The 14,599-nt window shown below is 42.7% G+C and overlaps 1 protein-coding gene across 5 annotated transcripts; it reads left to right on the plus strand.

Annotated features, from left to right (window-relative positions):
- Positions 1–8,381: 8,381 nt before the first annotated feature.
- On the plus strand, positions 8,382–13,230 carry LOC146662657 (uncharacterized). Of its 5 annotated transcripts, XM_085417515.1 has the most exons (4): positions 8,397–8,553; positions 9,388–9,573; positions 9,989–10,050; positions 11,028–13,230. In XM_085417515.1, exon 4 carries the CDS (start codon positions 11,063–11,065, stop codon positions 12,263–12,265), a length of 1,203 nt encoding a protein of 400 aa, XP_085273641.1. In that variant the 5' UTR covers positions 8,397–8,553; positions 9,388–9,573; positions 9,989–10,050; positions 11,028–11,062; the 3' UTR covers positions 12,266–13,230. The 5 variants fall into 5 exon arrangements, with proteins under 5 accessions (XP_085273640.1, XP_085273639.1, XP_085273641.1 ...); XM_085417514.1 differs by lacking the exon at positions 9,989–10,050 and having other exon boundaries at positions 8,382–8,424; positions 11,028–13,227; XM_085417513.1 differs by lacking the exon at positions 9,989–10,050 and having other exon boundaries at positions 8,384–8,469; positions 11,028–13,227.
- Positions 13,231–14,599: the final 1,369 nt, after the last annotated feature.

Consider the following 14,599-nt stretch of genomic DNA (forward strand, 5'->3'; position numbering starts at 1 on the left):
TTGATAGCATCGATGGCTCTGTTGTGGGGGGAGCGGGGAAGGTGGGGGGATGATGGACCAAAGTGTCTCTATTGAGGTGTGAAAGCCGCTTGATGGATCATCAAACCGACAGTAAAAGTCGTTGAGGGTGTTGGCCAACAGCAAGTCATCAGTGGGGTGGGGCTGTGTGCTTCCTGAAGTGAAAATATGGCATTTAAAGATGAATGGGAAAACTCGCTCACAGCTGACTAATGAACATTTGTATGCATGCTTAAGAACTGCATTGACCCCATTTCACCCAAGGTTTAAAATTCTGCCTGCAAATGTCAGAGGTGTACTCGTCTGTGTCCATATTTTCTCCAGCATACGGGGGATTCCCATCATAAGTGCGCATGCGCCAACCAGCGTGCAGCCTGTTACAGTCGCTCCTGCTTTTCTCTTAGTTTAGCTCTTTTTTCTTACGTATTCTTTTTTTTTTCTGACTTGTATTTTCCTCCGTTTTCTATCTCTTACTCAATCATGTGGATTGAGAGAGTTTTTGTTCTTCTGGTGGCCGTGGAACTGTTACTTTTATCATGGAACGGGACCGCGGCACATCTCCTACACGCACGGACTGTTTACTCCAGAGATCAGCTGATCGCCCTGATGCCGGCCGGCTCGCTGGCCAGGCCCGCAGAAGTGCCCGCAGAAGTACCAGCTGAAATTTGGAGGAAAACACATCGGGGATGCAGAGGTCAAGGACAGAAGAGAAGAAAAAAGGTGACGGTGAGACAGCGGAGGCTCGAAGCGAGGAGGAGGTTTAAACCGTGTCTGCCGTCTATCGTGATGGGAAATGTGCGATCGTTGGCAAGTAAAATCGACGAGCTCTCAGCACTGGTACGGAGTCAGAGGGAATACCGAGAGTGTAGCCTGATGTGTTTCACCGAATCATGGCTGCACCAGGTCATTCCCGATGAGAATGCTTCCGTGGAAGGCTTCCACACTGTTCGGGCGGACAGGGACAGCATCGCTAGCGGTAAGCGTAAAGGAGGTGGGCTTGCTGTTTTAGTTAACAACCGGTGGTGTAACCCGGCCAACATAACAATCAAAGAAAGGATTTGTTGCCCGGACACTGAACTGTGTGCTGTTGGACTCAGGCCGTATTATTTACCCAGGGAATTCTCTCACGTCATCTTGGTGGCTGTTTATGTTCCCCCCTCTGCTAACCCCACAGCTGCATGTGACACTATCCACTCTGCCATAGCTCGGCTACAGACTCAGCACCCGAGTGCCTTTATTGTGATCTCGGGTGACTTCAACCATGTATCACTGGACAATACACTACCAACATTCAAACAATATGTGGACTGTCCCACCAGGGGAGAGAAAACTTTAGACTTTAGACGCGGTGCTGGACCAAGGCCAGGAAGATCGTGAAGGACCTCAGCCATCCCAACAACAGACTGTTCTCTCTGTTGAGGTCAGGAAAGCGATTCCGCTCCCTGAAGACCAACACAGAGAGACTGAGGAGGAGCTTCTTCCCGCAGGCGATACGGTCTCTCAATCACACCACCACACAGTACTGACCCACACGTACAGTTCTTACACACACTGGACTTTCTGGACTTTGGTTTTGCACAACACTGGTCACTATATTCTTCATTTCCGGTTAATACTTGTACAGCTGCTGTTATTGTGTATATATTTATTTATATTTAGATTTCTTCATACATTCTTATATAGTTCTATATTGTGTATTGTGTATTTTGTTGTACAGTTATTTTATTTTCAACTTTAATTTATATATTTATCTTTATCTTATTCTTCCCAGTTAAATTTACCCTTCATTCTAATTTGTGTTGTACAGTTATTTCATTTTTAACCTTAATTTATATTCTATTCCTTCCTAGTTAAATTTACCCTTTTTAATTTTTCATATTTATTTCCTATCTTATTCATAGCCTTTCCTTTTTTGTTTTCTTTAGGTCACGAGCAGTTGTCCAAGCATTTCACTACATATCGTACTGTGTATGACTGTGTACGTGACAAATAAAATTTGAATTTGAATTTGAATTTGAATTTGAACTTACTGTATGCTAACGTCAAGGATGCATACAGCTCCTCCTCCCTCCCCCCACTTGGTAGGTCAGATCATAACCTGATTCACCTCACCCCCCGCTATGTGCCAATTGTGAGGAGGGAACCTGTGACCACCAGGACTGTTAGGAGGTGGTCAGAGGAGGCAATAGCGGAACTACAGGGCTGTTTCGAGGTGACCGACTGGGAAACACTCTGTGAGCCTCACGCCGAGGACATCAATGGGCTTACTGAGTGTATCACAGACTACATAACTTTCTGCACCGACTCCATTGTTCCAGCTCAGACTGTTCATTGTTACCCAAATAACAAGCCGTGGGTGACTAAGGACATCAAAGCCCTCCTCAACAACAAGAAGAGGGCTTTCAGAGGGGGCAACAAAGAGGAGGTGAGGAAGGTCCAGGTGTTACTAAAGGACAAGATCAGAGAGGCTAAGGACAATTACAGGAGGAAGCTGGAGTGGAAACTCCAGCAGAACAGCATGAGAGAGGTGTGGAGGGGCATGAAGACCATCACTGGATTCAGGCCAACCAACAGCAGGGGAGCTGAGGGAGGTGAGAATAGAGCCAACGAGTTGAATCTGTTTTTCAATAGATTCGACACCACAGTGTCTGCTCCCACCCCCACAACCTCACCTGCAGTCAGCCTGGAATCCAGAGCCACACCACTGTGCCAGCCTCTCTCTTCACATGTTGCCTCCTGTGAGATTCCTGACACCCCTCCCCCACCCATCACCTTCACTCAATACCAGGTTGAGATGCAAATGAGGAGACTTCACTCAGGCAAGTCTGCTGGACCAGACGGAGTGAGTCCCCTTGTCCTCAAGGCCTGTGCCCCCCAGCTGTGTGGAGTCTTTCATAAACTGTTTATGCTGAGTCTGAGTCTGCAGAGGGTCCCGGTGATGTGGAAGACATCATGCCTCGTCCCTGTACCAAAGACGCCTCGTCCCAGTGGCCCCCAGGATTACAGGCCCGTGGCACTGACCTCCCACATCATGAAGACCCTGGAAAGGCTCATCCTGGACCAGCTGCGACCCATAGTAAGACCACATCTGGATCCCCTTCAGTTCGCTTATCAGCCTCGTCTCGGAACAGAGGACGCCATCATCTACCTGCTCAATCGTGTCTACACCCATCTGGACCAGCCGGCGAGCACTGTGAGGGTCATGTTTTTTGACTTTTCCAGTGCTTTCAACACCATCAGGCCGACCCTCCTGGGTGATAAGTTAGCAGCGATGCAGGTGGATGCTTCTCTGGTGTCCTGGATTGTTGATTACCTGACAGGAAGACCACAATATGTACGTCTCCCACAGTGTGTGTCTGACAAGGTGATTAGCAACACAGGGGCACCACAGGGGACTGTCCTCTCCCCCTTCCTCTTCACCCTCTACACCACAGACTTCAGCCACTGCACAGAGACCTGCCATCTTCAGAAGTTTTCTGATGACTCTGCGGTGGTTGGATGCATCAGCAGGGATGATGAGACAGAGTACCGGGCTGTGGTCGACTCCTTTGTCACGTGGTGTGAGCAGAATCATCTGCAGCTCAACGTGGCAAAGACCAAGGAACTGATCGTGGACTTCAGGAAGACCAGGAAACACTTGACCCCTGTTTCAATCCAGGGGGTCAGTGTTGACATTGTGGAGGACTATAAATACCTTGGAGTACACATTGACAATAAACTGGACTGGGCTAAAAACACCACAGCACTTTACAGGAAGGGCCAGAGTCGTCTCTATTTTTTGAGGCGACTGAGGTCCTTCAACATCTGCCAGAAAATGCTGAGGATTTTCTATGAGTCTGTGGTGGCCAGTGCGATCCTCTATGCTGTTGCATGCTGGGGGAGCAGGCTGAGGGTCGCAGATGCCAACAGACTTAATAAACTGATCCGTAAGGCCAGCAATGTTGTGGGGATGGAGCTGGACTCCCTCAAGGTGGTGTCGGAGAGGCGGATGCTGTCCAAGATAAAGACAATGTTGGATAACACCTCCCACCCACTCCATGACATGTTGGTCAGTCACAGGAGCTCGTTCAGTGAGAGACTGAGATTACCGAAAAGCACCACTGAACGACACAGGAAATCATTCCTGCCTGTGGCCATCTCCCTGTACAACGCATCCACTTAACACACTGTTTGCTGCTACAACTACACATGTTTCTTTTCCAAATATTTATTTATAAGTGACTTATGTATGTATGTATGTATATATATGTATATATTGTACTATTCTTAGTTAGCGTATTGTCTGTCTTGTCTTAATGTTGGTTTAAAATGGAGCACTGTAACAAAAAATAATTTCCCCCAGGGATCAATAAAGTATTCTGATTCTGATTCTGATAATGAGTCTTTTGGTAAGAGGTGATAAAGAACCTAATCAAAATTTTCCATCCAAATTCCCTCCATCTTTGTGAGGTAGTGCATTTCCATTGTTGTTTCCATATTTGAGTCCATTCATCCTGTGTTATGCACACTCCTCCCTCCTTCTCCCATAATATCTTATTTGTAAAAAATGTATACAAAGAGGAAATGTGTTTTTTGTTGACTTCGCCACTACATGCCTTTTTGAGCGTTGCTATCAAATCTACATTAGTGTCCGACGCCACTCTCATCGTCGTCTTTAGTTCCTTATTTGCAAGTATCGGCATGAATCCTGTCTTTCCAGATTGTATTTTTGTTTCAATGTATCAACACTAATTAAATTCCCAACTTTAATCAGACTATCAAATGTAGGTAATCCTTTAGCAGACCAACTTTCAAGACGTGAGTCCAATTTAATTGGGGTAACGTCACAGACATAAGCATATCCTTTAAATAATGCCAAGTCTTGTTCTAGCTTAAATTCAAAAATATATATTGTTAATTAAATGTTAAATAAAAGCTAGAAAAGGTTGCATTTCCTGCGAAAATGCAGTGTAGTGGAATCTGATGAAAACGGCAGGAAAATCTCCCTTTTAAAAGGACAGCCGAAGCTGCACAAAACACCTACAAACTTATCTCACTACAACGTGGTGCCGAAAATATGACTCGCAGCTCCAGCACGACACAGCTGCTGACATCCAGCTAGCCACAGCTAAAAAGATATTTAGAGAAAACGTACCATTTCCTCAAGTTACACGAGTTGAGTTTTTTCACGCTGAAAAGTTGGTTTGTTTTGGCTCTCACCGAAGACACCGACACTGCAGACATAGCTGTTCCTTTGTGCTGCTTTTAAACGAAACATTCTTTGCATGTGAGGAAAATGCTGTTCATCCTCTTCAGCTCTAGCGTAGACTCTGCAATGTTTTCATGTTTCTTCTTTCCATGTGTCGCTACTTTGAAACGCTTGGGCCGCTCTGCCCACCACAGCTTCAAACTGGTCATGTGACTGCATGGCCACATCTCATTGGTAAAAAAAGTTACCAGAAACTCCACTGACGTCATGTTATCTAATGTGTTAAACTAATTATTTTTTTAAAAAGTAACGAGTCGAATTTTGCAAATGTAGCGGAGTAAAAGTACCGTTTCTTCTTCACAAATGTACTCAAGTAAAAGTAAAAAGTATCGTGCAAAAAAGATACTTTAAAAGTGCATTTTTTTCAAAAACTTACTCAAGTAAATGTAATGGAGTAAATGTAACTTGTTACTACTGTTACCTGATTCGTATTTTGAGGAAAGACAACGACTGCAGAGTCCCAGTACGGTGCGCCAAAACAAGGATTTTATTGAAACGTATATGGGGGGAAGTCGAGCACGATCACTCAAACAGCATCGATCTTCCCCGAACAATAGTTGGGGTGTGATACTTATAGACATGATGACCATGGTGACATGCGTCACTACAGATGAAAAACAACATGCATGTTCCAGTAATTCTATCTCAGGAGATATTCCAAAAAGAACAGTTCCTTCCGATGTTCCTCCACCTAACAGATGCATCCTGTCATTACACTCTTACACTGGACTAATCAGAACTAAACTGTCACGTATACAGGTACACAGCCTTTGCAATCAGTTCCCTCAGGCAGACTATGTGTCTGTGTTGTGACCTTAGCGCCTGACCCCCCTCTACGTCCTCTGTTACCAGGCAAACTTCAATGCAGGAGGCTGCTGAATGCACACAGGCAATATGCAGTAAATTATACGATAAACATGTAGGCAACCTTTCAATAGCTGAACTTTGCTCCATTGATCGGCCAGACATCGCGCTGCCCGTAGCTTCAAACCATTAATTAACTTGACCGAGCTTCAACCCTTTAATTATGCAATATGTGTATAACATGATTACAGTTGCACCTGCAATGAAAGATTATGTGCTTATGCCAACCCGTGAAATACAGACTTTAATATAACCTCACCAGTTTCAATAAATGTGTCAATGAAAGATTACAATGATAAATCATAAATGATACAACAGTAATATTGATTATGAATATAAAATAATATTTCATCTCGACATTACCCACCTCTGTCCAAGAGTGAATGTTAGAACAAGTTCAGAATCAGCAACTGACCTCACAATAGTGTCAGACTCATTGGCAGGTATTTGTTCATGGCAGGTACCGACTGTAGGTAAAGACCGCTATCCTATGACTGAGATAGAGCTGAATGTAGAGAAACATGACAAAGGGGGTGTTTAGAAGTGGTGTTGCAGTACTGCTGATTGGTAAACATTTAGATTAGTCAGTGACCAGGAAATACAAAAGATTGATATAAATGTTGAGGTTGCTGATTAAATTCTTCTACTTGTAATGCAGTCTCAGAGGTCTTAAGATCAAGCTTTTATATTTGAGGCAATTAGCCAAAATAAAGCCCATCTTATCAAAGGAGTGTTATGAGACAGCAATACATGCCTTTGTTACATCTAGGCTGGAATATTGTAACACACTTTATTGTGGGGTTAGTGATGCATCCGTTGTTGTGGAATAATCTGTCCTTGCACGTTAGGCAGGTCTTTTTTCTTTCTGAGTTTAAAACTTATCTGAAAACATACTGATTTGCTGAAGCCTTTGGCACTATTTTAAGGGGTTGACTCAACTTTCTTTAAAAACATTTTTAATGAAATTATTTTATTTTGTTTATTTGTTTATTTGTTTAAATCTACCTGTATATATACAGTACTTTTTAAAGCGCTATATAAACGTTAACATAAAACCATATAAATAAAGCTGGTACGGTCAGATGGATGGAATAAACGAGGAGTATGGATGTCCAATCTTGAGGAATGGAGAGGCAAGAGCAGTAAAAAATGAGGAGAAGGCAAATGTGTTGGCAAAAACGTTTGTTAAAATCCACAGTTCAGGCAATATTAGTGAAGAAGGGTGAAGAGGAAGAGTAATGCCATCATAGAGAATAGGGCTTTACTGAAACAGATAGAAGATACGGATGATTTATTAAATCACTTTAAAAAAGAGGTTGTGGTTGTGCCCATACATGAACCAGGAAAGGATGATACAAATCCAGGAAATTACAGTCTCATAGCTTTAACATCTGAGTTGGGAGTTCGCCTTGTAATCGGAAGGTTGCCGGTTCGAGCCCCGGCTTGGACAGTCTCGGTCGTTGTGTCCTTGGGCAAGACACTTCACCCGTTGCCTACTGGTGGTGGTCAGAGGGCCCGGTGGCGCCAGTGTCCGGCAGCCTCGCCTCTGTCAGTGCTCCTCAGGGTGGCTGTGGCTACAATGTAGCTGCCATCACCAGTGTGTGAATGGGTGGATGACTGGATATGTAAAATGCTTTGGGGTCCTTAGGGACTAGTAAAGCGCTATATAAACACAGGCCATTTACCATTTATCTTTAAAATTACGGAGCGAATAATAAATGACAAATTAATGTGTTATATAGAAAATAAAGGATACATATCTAAACATCAAAGTGGTTTCAGAAGAGGGAGAAATACAATGGATAAAGAAAGGAGGGGACGATGCTTGTAATAAAATTCAAAGGAGAGCAGGAGAAATGAGGAGCACAGTTTGGAGTAGGCGCGAGGAGGTGGTCATTTCTAGAATAAGGTTTGGACATACTGGTTTGAACACAAAACTATTCATGACAGGGAAACATGATGCAGGGAAACGTGATCACTGCAGAGAAGGGTGAACTATAGAACGTGTTAGATTACACTGTCAGAAATATCAGGTGGAGAGAAGGTAACTGATCCAAAACCTCAGTAACATAAAAATTAAACTGGATCTTATTGATTTACTGCAAAAGGACTCAAGACGTGAGTGTTATCAGGCCCTATTCCACTTTTTAAAAGAGAGTAAACATTTGAGGAGGGCTTGAGGGTCGACACTCCATACCAGTTGGTGGCAGTAACGCACCATTTTATTGTTTGCAAACCGCCATTAAAATTTAAGAAGAAGAAGAAGAAGCAGGGGAGGAGACGAAGAAGAAGAGGTGTACGTACTGTGCTCTTTGCTGTGTCTTGCCACAGTTTTAAAAGTAGGGCACTTGTTGAAGAACCCGTATCAAAGTATTGTGGCGACGCCTCGTGTTTAATGTAATTGATGAACGGCGTGTTGTGAGGTGTGTATTGCAGCTGCGAAGACGAACGTTCGTTCTCCTGTTATGCTGGGCTCACACTGTGCGATTTTTGGCCCATTTTGAGCCAGTTTTTGAGTCGTGCGACCGTTTTGTCGATCGGCCCGGTTTTGGCCTTCATCGTGCGTCGTGTAGTATACGTGGGGGTAACGAGAAGCGATTAACACCTCCGAGCAGCTCCCGAACATAAATCGCTTGGTCGGGAGGGTGTCACCGCAGCTTCTCGCACTGCGCACGCGCAAACACAACAACCGTGAAAATAGTTGGATTTACATTGCTGCTCAAACACAGCTGATCATGTTTTTCATTAGCAATTTAGCAAAGTTGATGGTGGTGGTGTGTCTGTGTGAGTGAAAGGCAGAGAGGGAGAGCGAGCGACAGAATTTCTGTTATAACCTTCATTTTATGGACGCACAGTGTGAGCACTCGGGTCGCATCAGAGCATCGGGCCGTATAGTGTGAGACTCTGCATCGTGACCTACGAACTTCTAACCCCTGCGAGTCAATCGTGCAGTTCGAGCAGAAGCTGAATAATGCGACTGAAAAAATCGCACAGCGTCTGCCCAGCTTTAGGTTACAGCTGGTAGGAAGGTGCGTTCAGTGTGTCTTTGTAAATTTAAGTTTCCATGTCAAACGACATGAAACAGTTATTTCTGGATGCGCAATTGTTCGCTGAGTTTGGTAACAATGTGTTTTTGTAAACAGCGTGATGATTTAAGTCATTTAATCTTTACAGAACATGTGAGCGAGGCTAAAAGAGCAATATTTTTATGTTTAGTAAACTGACGTTTCTAAATGTAACTGCTTTTATTTCATTAGTTCTGACGAGGACAGCTGAATGATGTTGTTGGTGAGCTTGGATTAAATCATCTCTAAACAAAGAACTTGTCCTCGTGGTGACTGACTTGGGGAGTGGAGGTCAGTGAGCCCATTGTCTCTGCTGGTCCGACTCCAACTACAAAGCCGGCCCGCTCGCCCCCTCCTGAGTCTGAGAGGAGATCCAGAGTAAGTCAGTTATAACTACACTGGTTGCTTAACTTCATCATTTTCTACAGGGTCTCTCTCTCTTAGCTCATTTTGGTTTGATTTCTGCCTTCTGTTTAGCCTCTCTGTTTGTCTGCCTCAGGAACTTAATGGTTTATCATTTGAGTTCAACTCTCTGTTTCCCTTCATATGAAGGTGATGTCTGTGGAGTGATCACGACTTCATTAAAAATCCTCTGTTTTCCTTTTCCACTTTTCTTTCATATTCTTTCTGACGTCTTTTCTTGTGTAAGCTGCTAACTCTTGTGATGGAGATTTCTTTATTTTATGTGTTGAGCATATGTTTTGACAATATCACTTTAGTAATATCTATAGTACATTTTGTGCGACTTTGTTCTACATATAGGAAAACATCAAATATGTTATTCCACACACAGATGGGTATTGTGAGTGAGTTGGACTGACACTCCCAGGCACCATGAGACATGAGGCAGTAGAGGTGGGAATCACCATACAACTCACGATACGATATTATCACAATACTTAACGCACGATACGATATTATTGCAATTTTTTAAAAATATTTTGCGATATTCAGATTCTGTACATAAAGGTAAACTTTATCAATATTCATTTTATCTAATAACAAAGTCTCACACTCAGTCTTTCTCTCATTTCAGTTTTATTGTTGACAAACTGAACGGTTTGTATTACAGTCTAGTCCAACTTAACTGAATGCAACCATCTGGTACAATTATAGCTATTCTGAACTATGCAATTTATGAAAACTATGCAGCCCCTTCAGCAACTGAAGAATTTGAAAGTAAATTAAAACAAAATCTAATTTTACATTAAATAAAAAAGTTTTAAACTTAATTAAAATAAAACATGTCTTAAATTAAAATAAGCAAACTGTCATGTTTATTGCTGCCAAAAAAAAAGTTAAACACATTTGGACAGTGAAGGAATGTCAGGATTCTTGCTCAGAAAAAGGATCAACATGAAGTCAGATCATGTTCCAGTCCACGAAAAAATTGTTTGTAACAAAATATCGATTTCTGCTGTCCCTGTATCGATACATTATTAGCAAACAAAATATCACGATACTACACAGTATCGATTTTTTCCCCCACCCCTATTAGGCAGATAGTGAGACTCCTCCTTATCTCCAGGGAGGAGGTGTTGAGATGAAAATATTTGAAGTGCCTCAATTCTATGCTGTATATGAACTAAAATGCCATATAACCGAATAGTGTAGTATTAAGTGGACATGGCCCTGAAAAATAAAGACATTAGACTACGTGTCCTTGGGGGGTAGAAAGCTGTAGACCAGCGGTCCCCAACCTTTTTTGCACCACGGACCGGTTTATGTCTGACAATATTTTGACGGACGGCTTTGTGAGGTAAGAGGGGGCACTTGTGGATGAGCTGAAGGTATAGACCTGATGTCACTGTTTGGGTTCTTTGTCATTACAGGAGAAAGAAGTGAAAGCAGGCCCAAACCTCAGCACATGGATGACATCAACCAAAAACATCCAGCACCAGAAAGTAAAGATGAGCCAGCGGCGATCCCTGTGGAAAAGACTTTTCCTGCTATGAAGCAGATCAGAAGACGCAAGCGCGCCAACAGGGAGGAGAGAAGCTTGAGCTGTGATCAGTGTGGAAAGTCTTTTACTCAGAAAGGTCACTTGAAATCACATCAGCTGATCCACACCGGTGTGAAACCATTCAGCTGTGATCAATGTGGGAAGACCTTTACTCTTAGATGGAGCTTAAAATTACATCAGGTCATCCACACTGGATTTAAAGCTTTCAACTGTGATCAGTGTGAAAAGTCTTTTACTCTGAGATGCACCTTAAAAAGACATCAGCTGATCCACACCGGTGTGAAGCCATTCAGCTGTGATCAATGTGGAAAGACCTTTAGTCTAAGATGCAACTTAAAAAAACATCAGCTACTCCACACCGGTGTGAAACCATTCAGCTGTGATCAGTGTGGGATGTCTTTTACTCGAAAAGGTCACTTAAAGAGACATTATATGATCCATGTTGGAGGTAAATCATTTATCTGTGATCTGTGTGGAAAGGCTTTTATGGATAGAGATCACTTAGAGAGACATCAGGGCATCCACAGTGAAGTTAAACCTTTCACCTGTGATCAGTGTGGAAATTCTTTTACTCAGAAGAGCAACTTAAAAGCACATCAGCTCATCCACAGTGGATATAAACCGTTTGGCTGTGATCAGTGTGGAAATTCTTTTACTCAGAAGAGCAACTTAAAAGCACATCAGCTCATCCACAGTGGATATAAACCGTTTGGCTGTGATCAGTGTGGAAAGGCTTTTACGTCTATGACTGGCTTAAACTCACATCAGCTCATCCACTCTGGAGTTAAATCATTTGTATGTGGTGACTGTGGAAAAGCTTTTACTCGTATGACTAGCTTAAAATCACATCAGCGCACCCACTCTCGAGTTAAATCATTTGTATGTGATCAGTGTGGAAAGTCTTTCATCCATTACAAAAGTCTATTGAGCCATCAAAAGACCCACAAAGTGTCCTCCTGTGCGAAAAGTGGCAGACCAATGGGACATTACCCTGACAGGGTTCATTTGAACACAGTGGGAGAAACGGGGGATCTGAACAAAAGTTCTTCTGGATGCTGCGTCAAACTTAAAAAGCTTGAGATCAGGCTTCACAGAATTCAGCTTTAATTTCCTGAGAAAGTCAGAGCTTCACTGTCTTTGTAGATCTAGTGAAAACATGAAAGGGTGCAAAAAGAGGCACTGTGGTACTGCATGATGAAGTCAGAAGTGACAGAGAAGTATGTGAGCGTGGTTCAGGACATGTTTGTGTGGTAGCAGTGACTACCACACATACTTGGGTTGAAGGTGGGGGCAGGATTACATCAATTCTGAGCCCCTTCTTCCTTTTTCAAAGAGAGGGCAATACTCAGGAAAGGATGATGACAATAGAGCTGCAAGACAGGATGGAAAGAAAAAGAGTTTAAGAGAAGATCATGAATGTTGTGAAGCGATCGAGCCGCGATTACAAAATCTTAGCTTATGGAGTTAGTTATCCCAACACAAGTTTAGCGAGTTTAACTTCACTGGCTGTGTCCACAAACAGCATGCAGAGCAAACATTACTCCCATCATCTGATCACAAGAAAAGCAAAATGTCAGAAGAGTTCACCTTCTGGGTCAAACTGTCAGACCTGTTACTGTTTATTTGGCTGTTCATCGTGAGGTAATTATCAGTGGCAGTGCTGTGCCACTTCTGTTGTAACTCACAGGAAATGTGTTTTAAATGGGCTCTATTGTCACAAAACACGGAGTGTACAGGTAACAGAACCCCAAAAGCATACTCAGTACACCCAAGCTCAGAACTATGTACAAGTTTTATATAACTGAGGAATCTTCTAACACAGCTAAGGGAACCAAAATTATATTTAAATGTTCATTTGCTATTTCATCTAGGGTTTGAGAGTCACGAAATTTCTATTCTCTGTATGTCCTGTACATGTGGCAGAATTGACAAATAAAGTTGACTTTGACTTTGAAAAAGTAAGGCTCATGCCGCGGGGGACGAGGTAATGTGTAAAGTTTTCAGTGGTCTGTGTTTTCTTACGATGCTCCATGAAGAGACAAACCTACATTTTTTTTTTATGTTGCAATAAAAATATTTTTATTGCAAGTCATAAATGTGTGTCATTTATGATAAAACTGACTTGCTGTCCCTTTGTTCCCGTGTACCTAAGTAATTGTGGGTAATATCTTGATGCATGCTCAATCATCCAGGTAAGGAAATCCCAGAAGTTGATTCTGTTCATCTGTGCATAATGAATAATGAAGGCTGTTAATCATTAGCATGCAAAGTGTCATGACCACTGATCACTAAATCCACTATTGGAGTGTACATTGTCCGCTCCATTCATAGCTGAATGCATCACATTTACTTCTCCACATTTTGTACCAGAAGATTCACCAGCCTTTAGAAGACAGTGGTCCCGAACCAGAAATGGTAAAGTCGCTGTGTATAAGAGCAAGGATATTTTATACAGTGGCTTGCAAAAGTATTCGGCCCCCTTGAACTTTTCCACATCTTGTCACATTACAGCCACAAACATGAATCAATTTGATTGGAACCCCCCTTCCCCCGCCACACACACATAAAACATATTAACATAAAAGTGTTGTCGGAACCATACTGAATTTCCCCAAAAACACACACACACACATATGAAGAGAGAGAGAGTATACATAGTATGCAAACAGCTACCAAACAGCCATCATAATTCGTCATACAATGAGAACAGGACAAATCAACAACTGACACTGACTAATTAATATTAAAATCTGTAACATAACATATTGTTTTGAGTTTAGTCCGTTACTGTTACTATTTTTACCATTTCTTCTTGGAGCAACTGTAACCCACATTATTTCCTTAGGGATTAATAAAGTATTCTGACTCTGATTGTTTCAGGATGAGCTGCCATTATCCAATCACACGTCTGCTTACCTGTATCTTTTGCTCGTTTCTCCTCCTCTTCTTTTGAATGAATGAATGAATGAATGCTTTATTGGCCATATGCAGGTTGCCCCACAGAGGAATAGGACCCCCCCCCCGACTTACACACACAACAACAAGACAACACAAGGGAATACAGTCGGAGACCGGCAGCGTTGAGAGAATAACACTGAAAAAATTACACAACATTGGGAAAAGTACAAGAGGAAAAAAAGAGACCTCTTCACACGCTGGGCAACCTATGGGAGGACAGCATGAGAACAGGAAACAAAAAAACTCCTCTGCACAGAGAGCACATTAATGTCCACATCACAACATCAGAGCACATGACAAGCCACAGGGGATGGATAGGGGGGTGGGGGGTGATTCGAAGGAACACAGCAGTCGTCCTGCACCATGCTATCATTTCAGCGCGGCACGCAGACCCGCTGCCTTCCCCCGCAGGATGTTCCTGCGGGGGAAGCATCGAAGGCGTTTGGAAGGGAAGGGGGATGAGTGCGTGCTTATCAGTGTAAG

Source organism: Rhamphochromis longiceps, linkage group LG9 (assembly GCF_057381845.1).
Source record: "Rhamphochromis longiceps isolate RC_006_pf linkage group LG9, R_longiceps_female_GT1.1, whole genome shotgun sequence".
NCBI lineage: Eukaryota > Metazoa > Chordata > Actinopteri > Cichliformes > Cichlidae > Rhamphochromis > Rhamphochromis longiceps.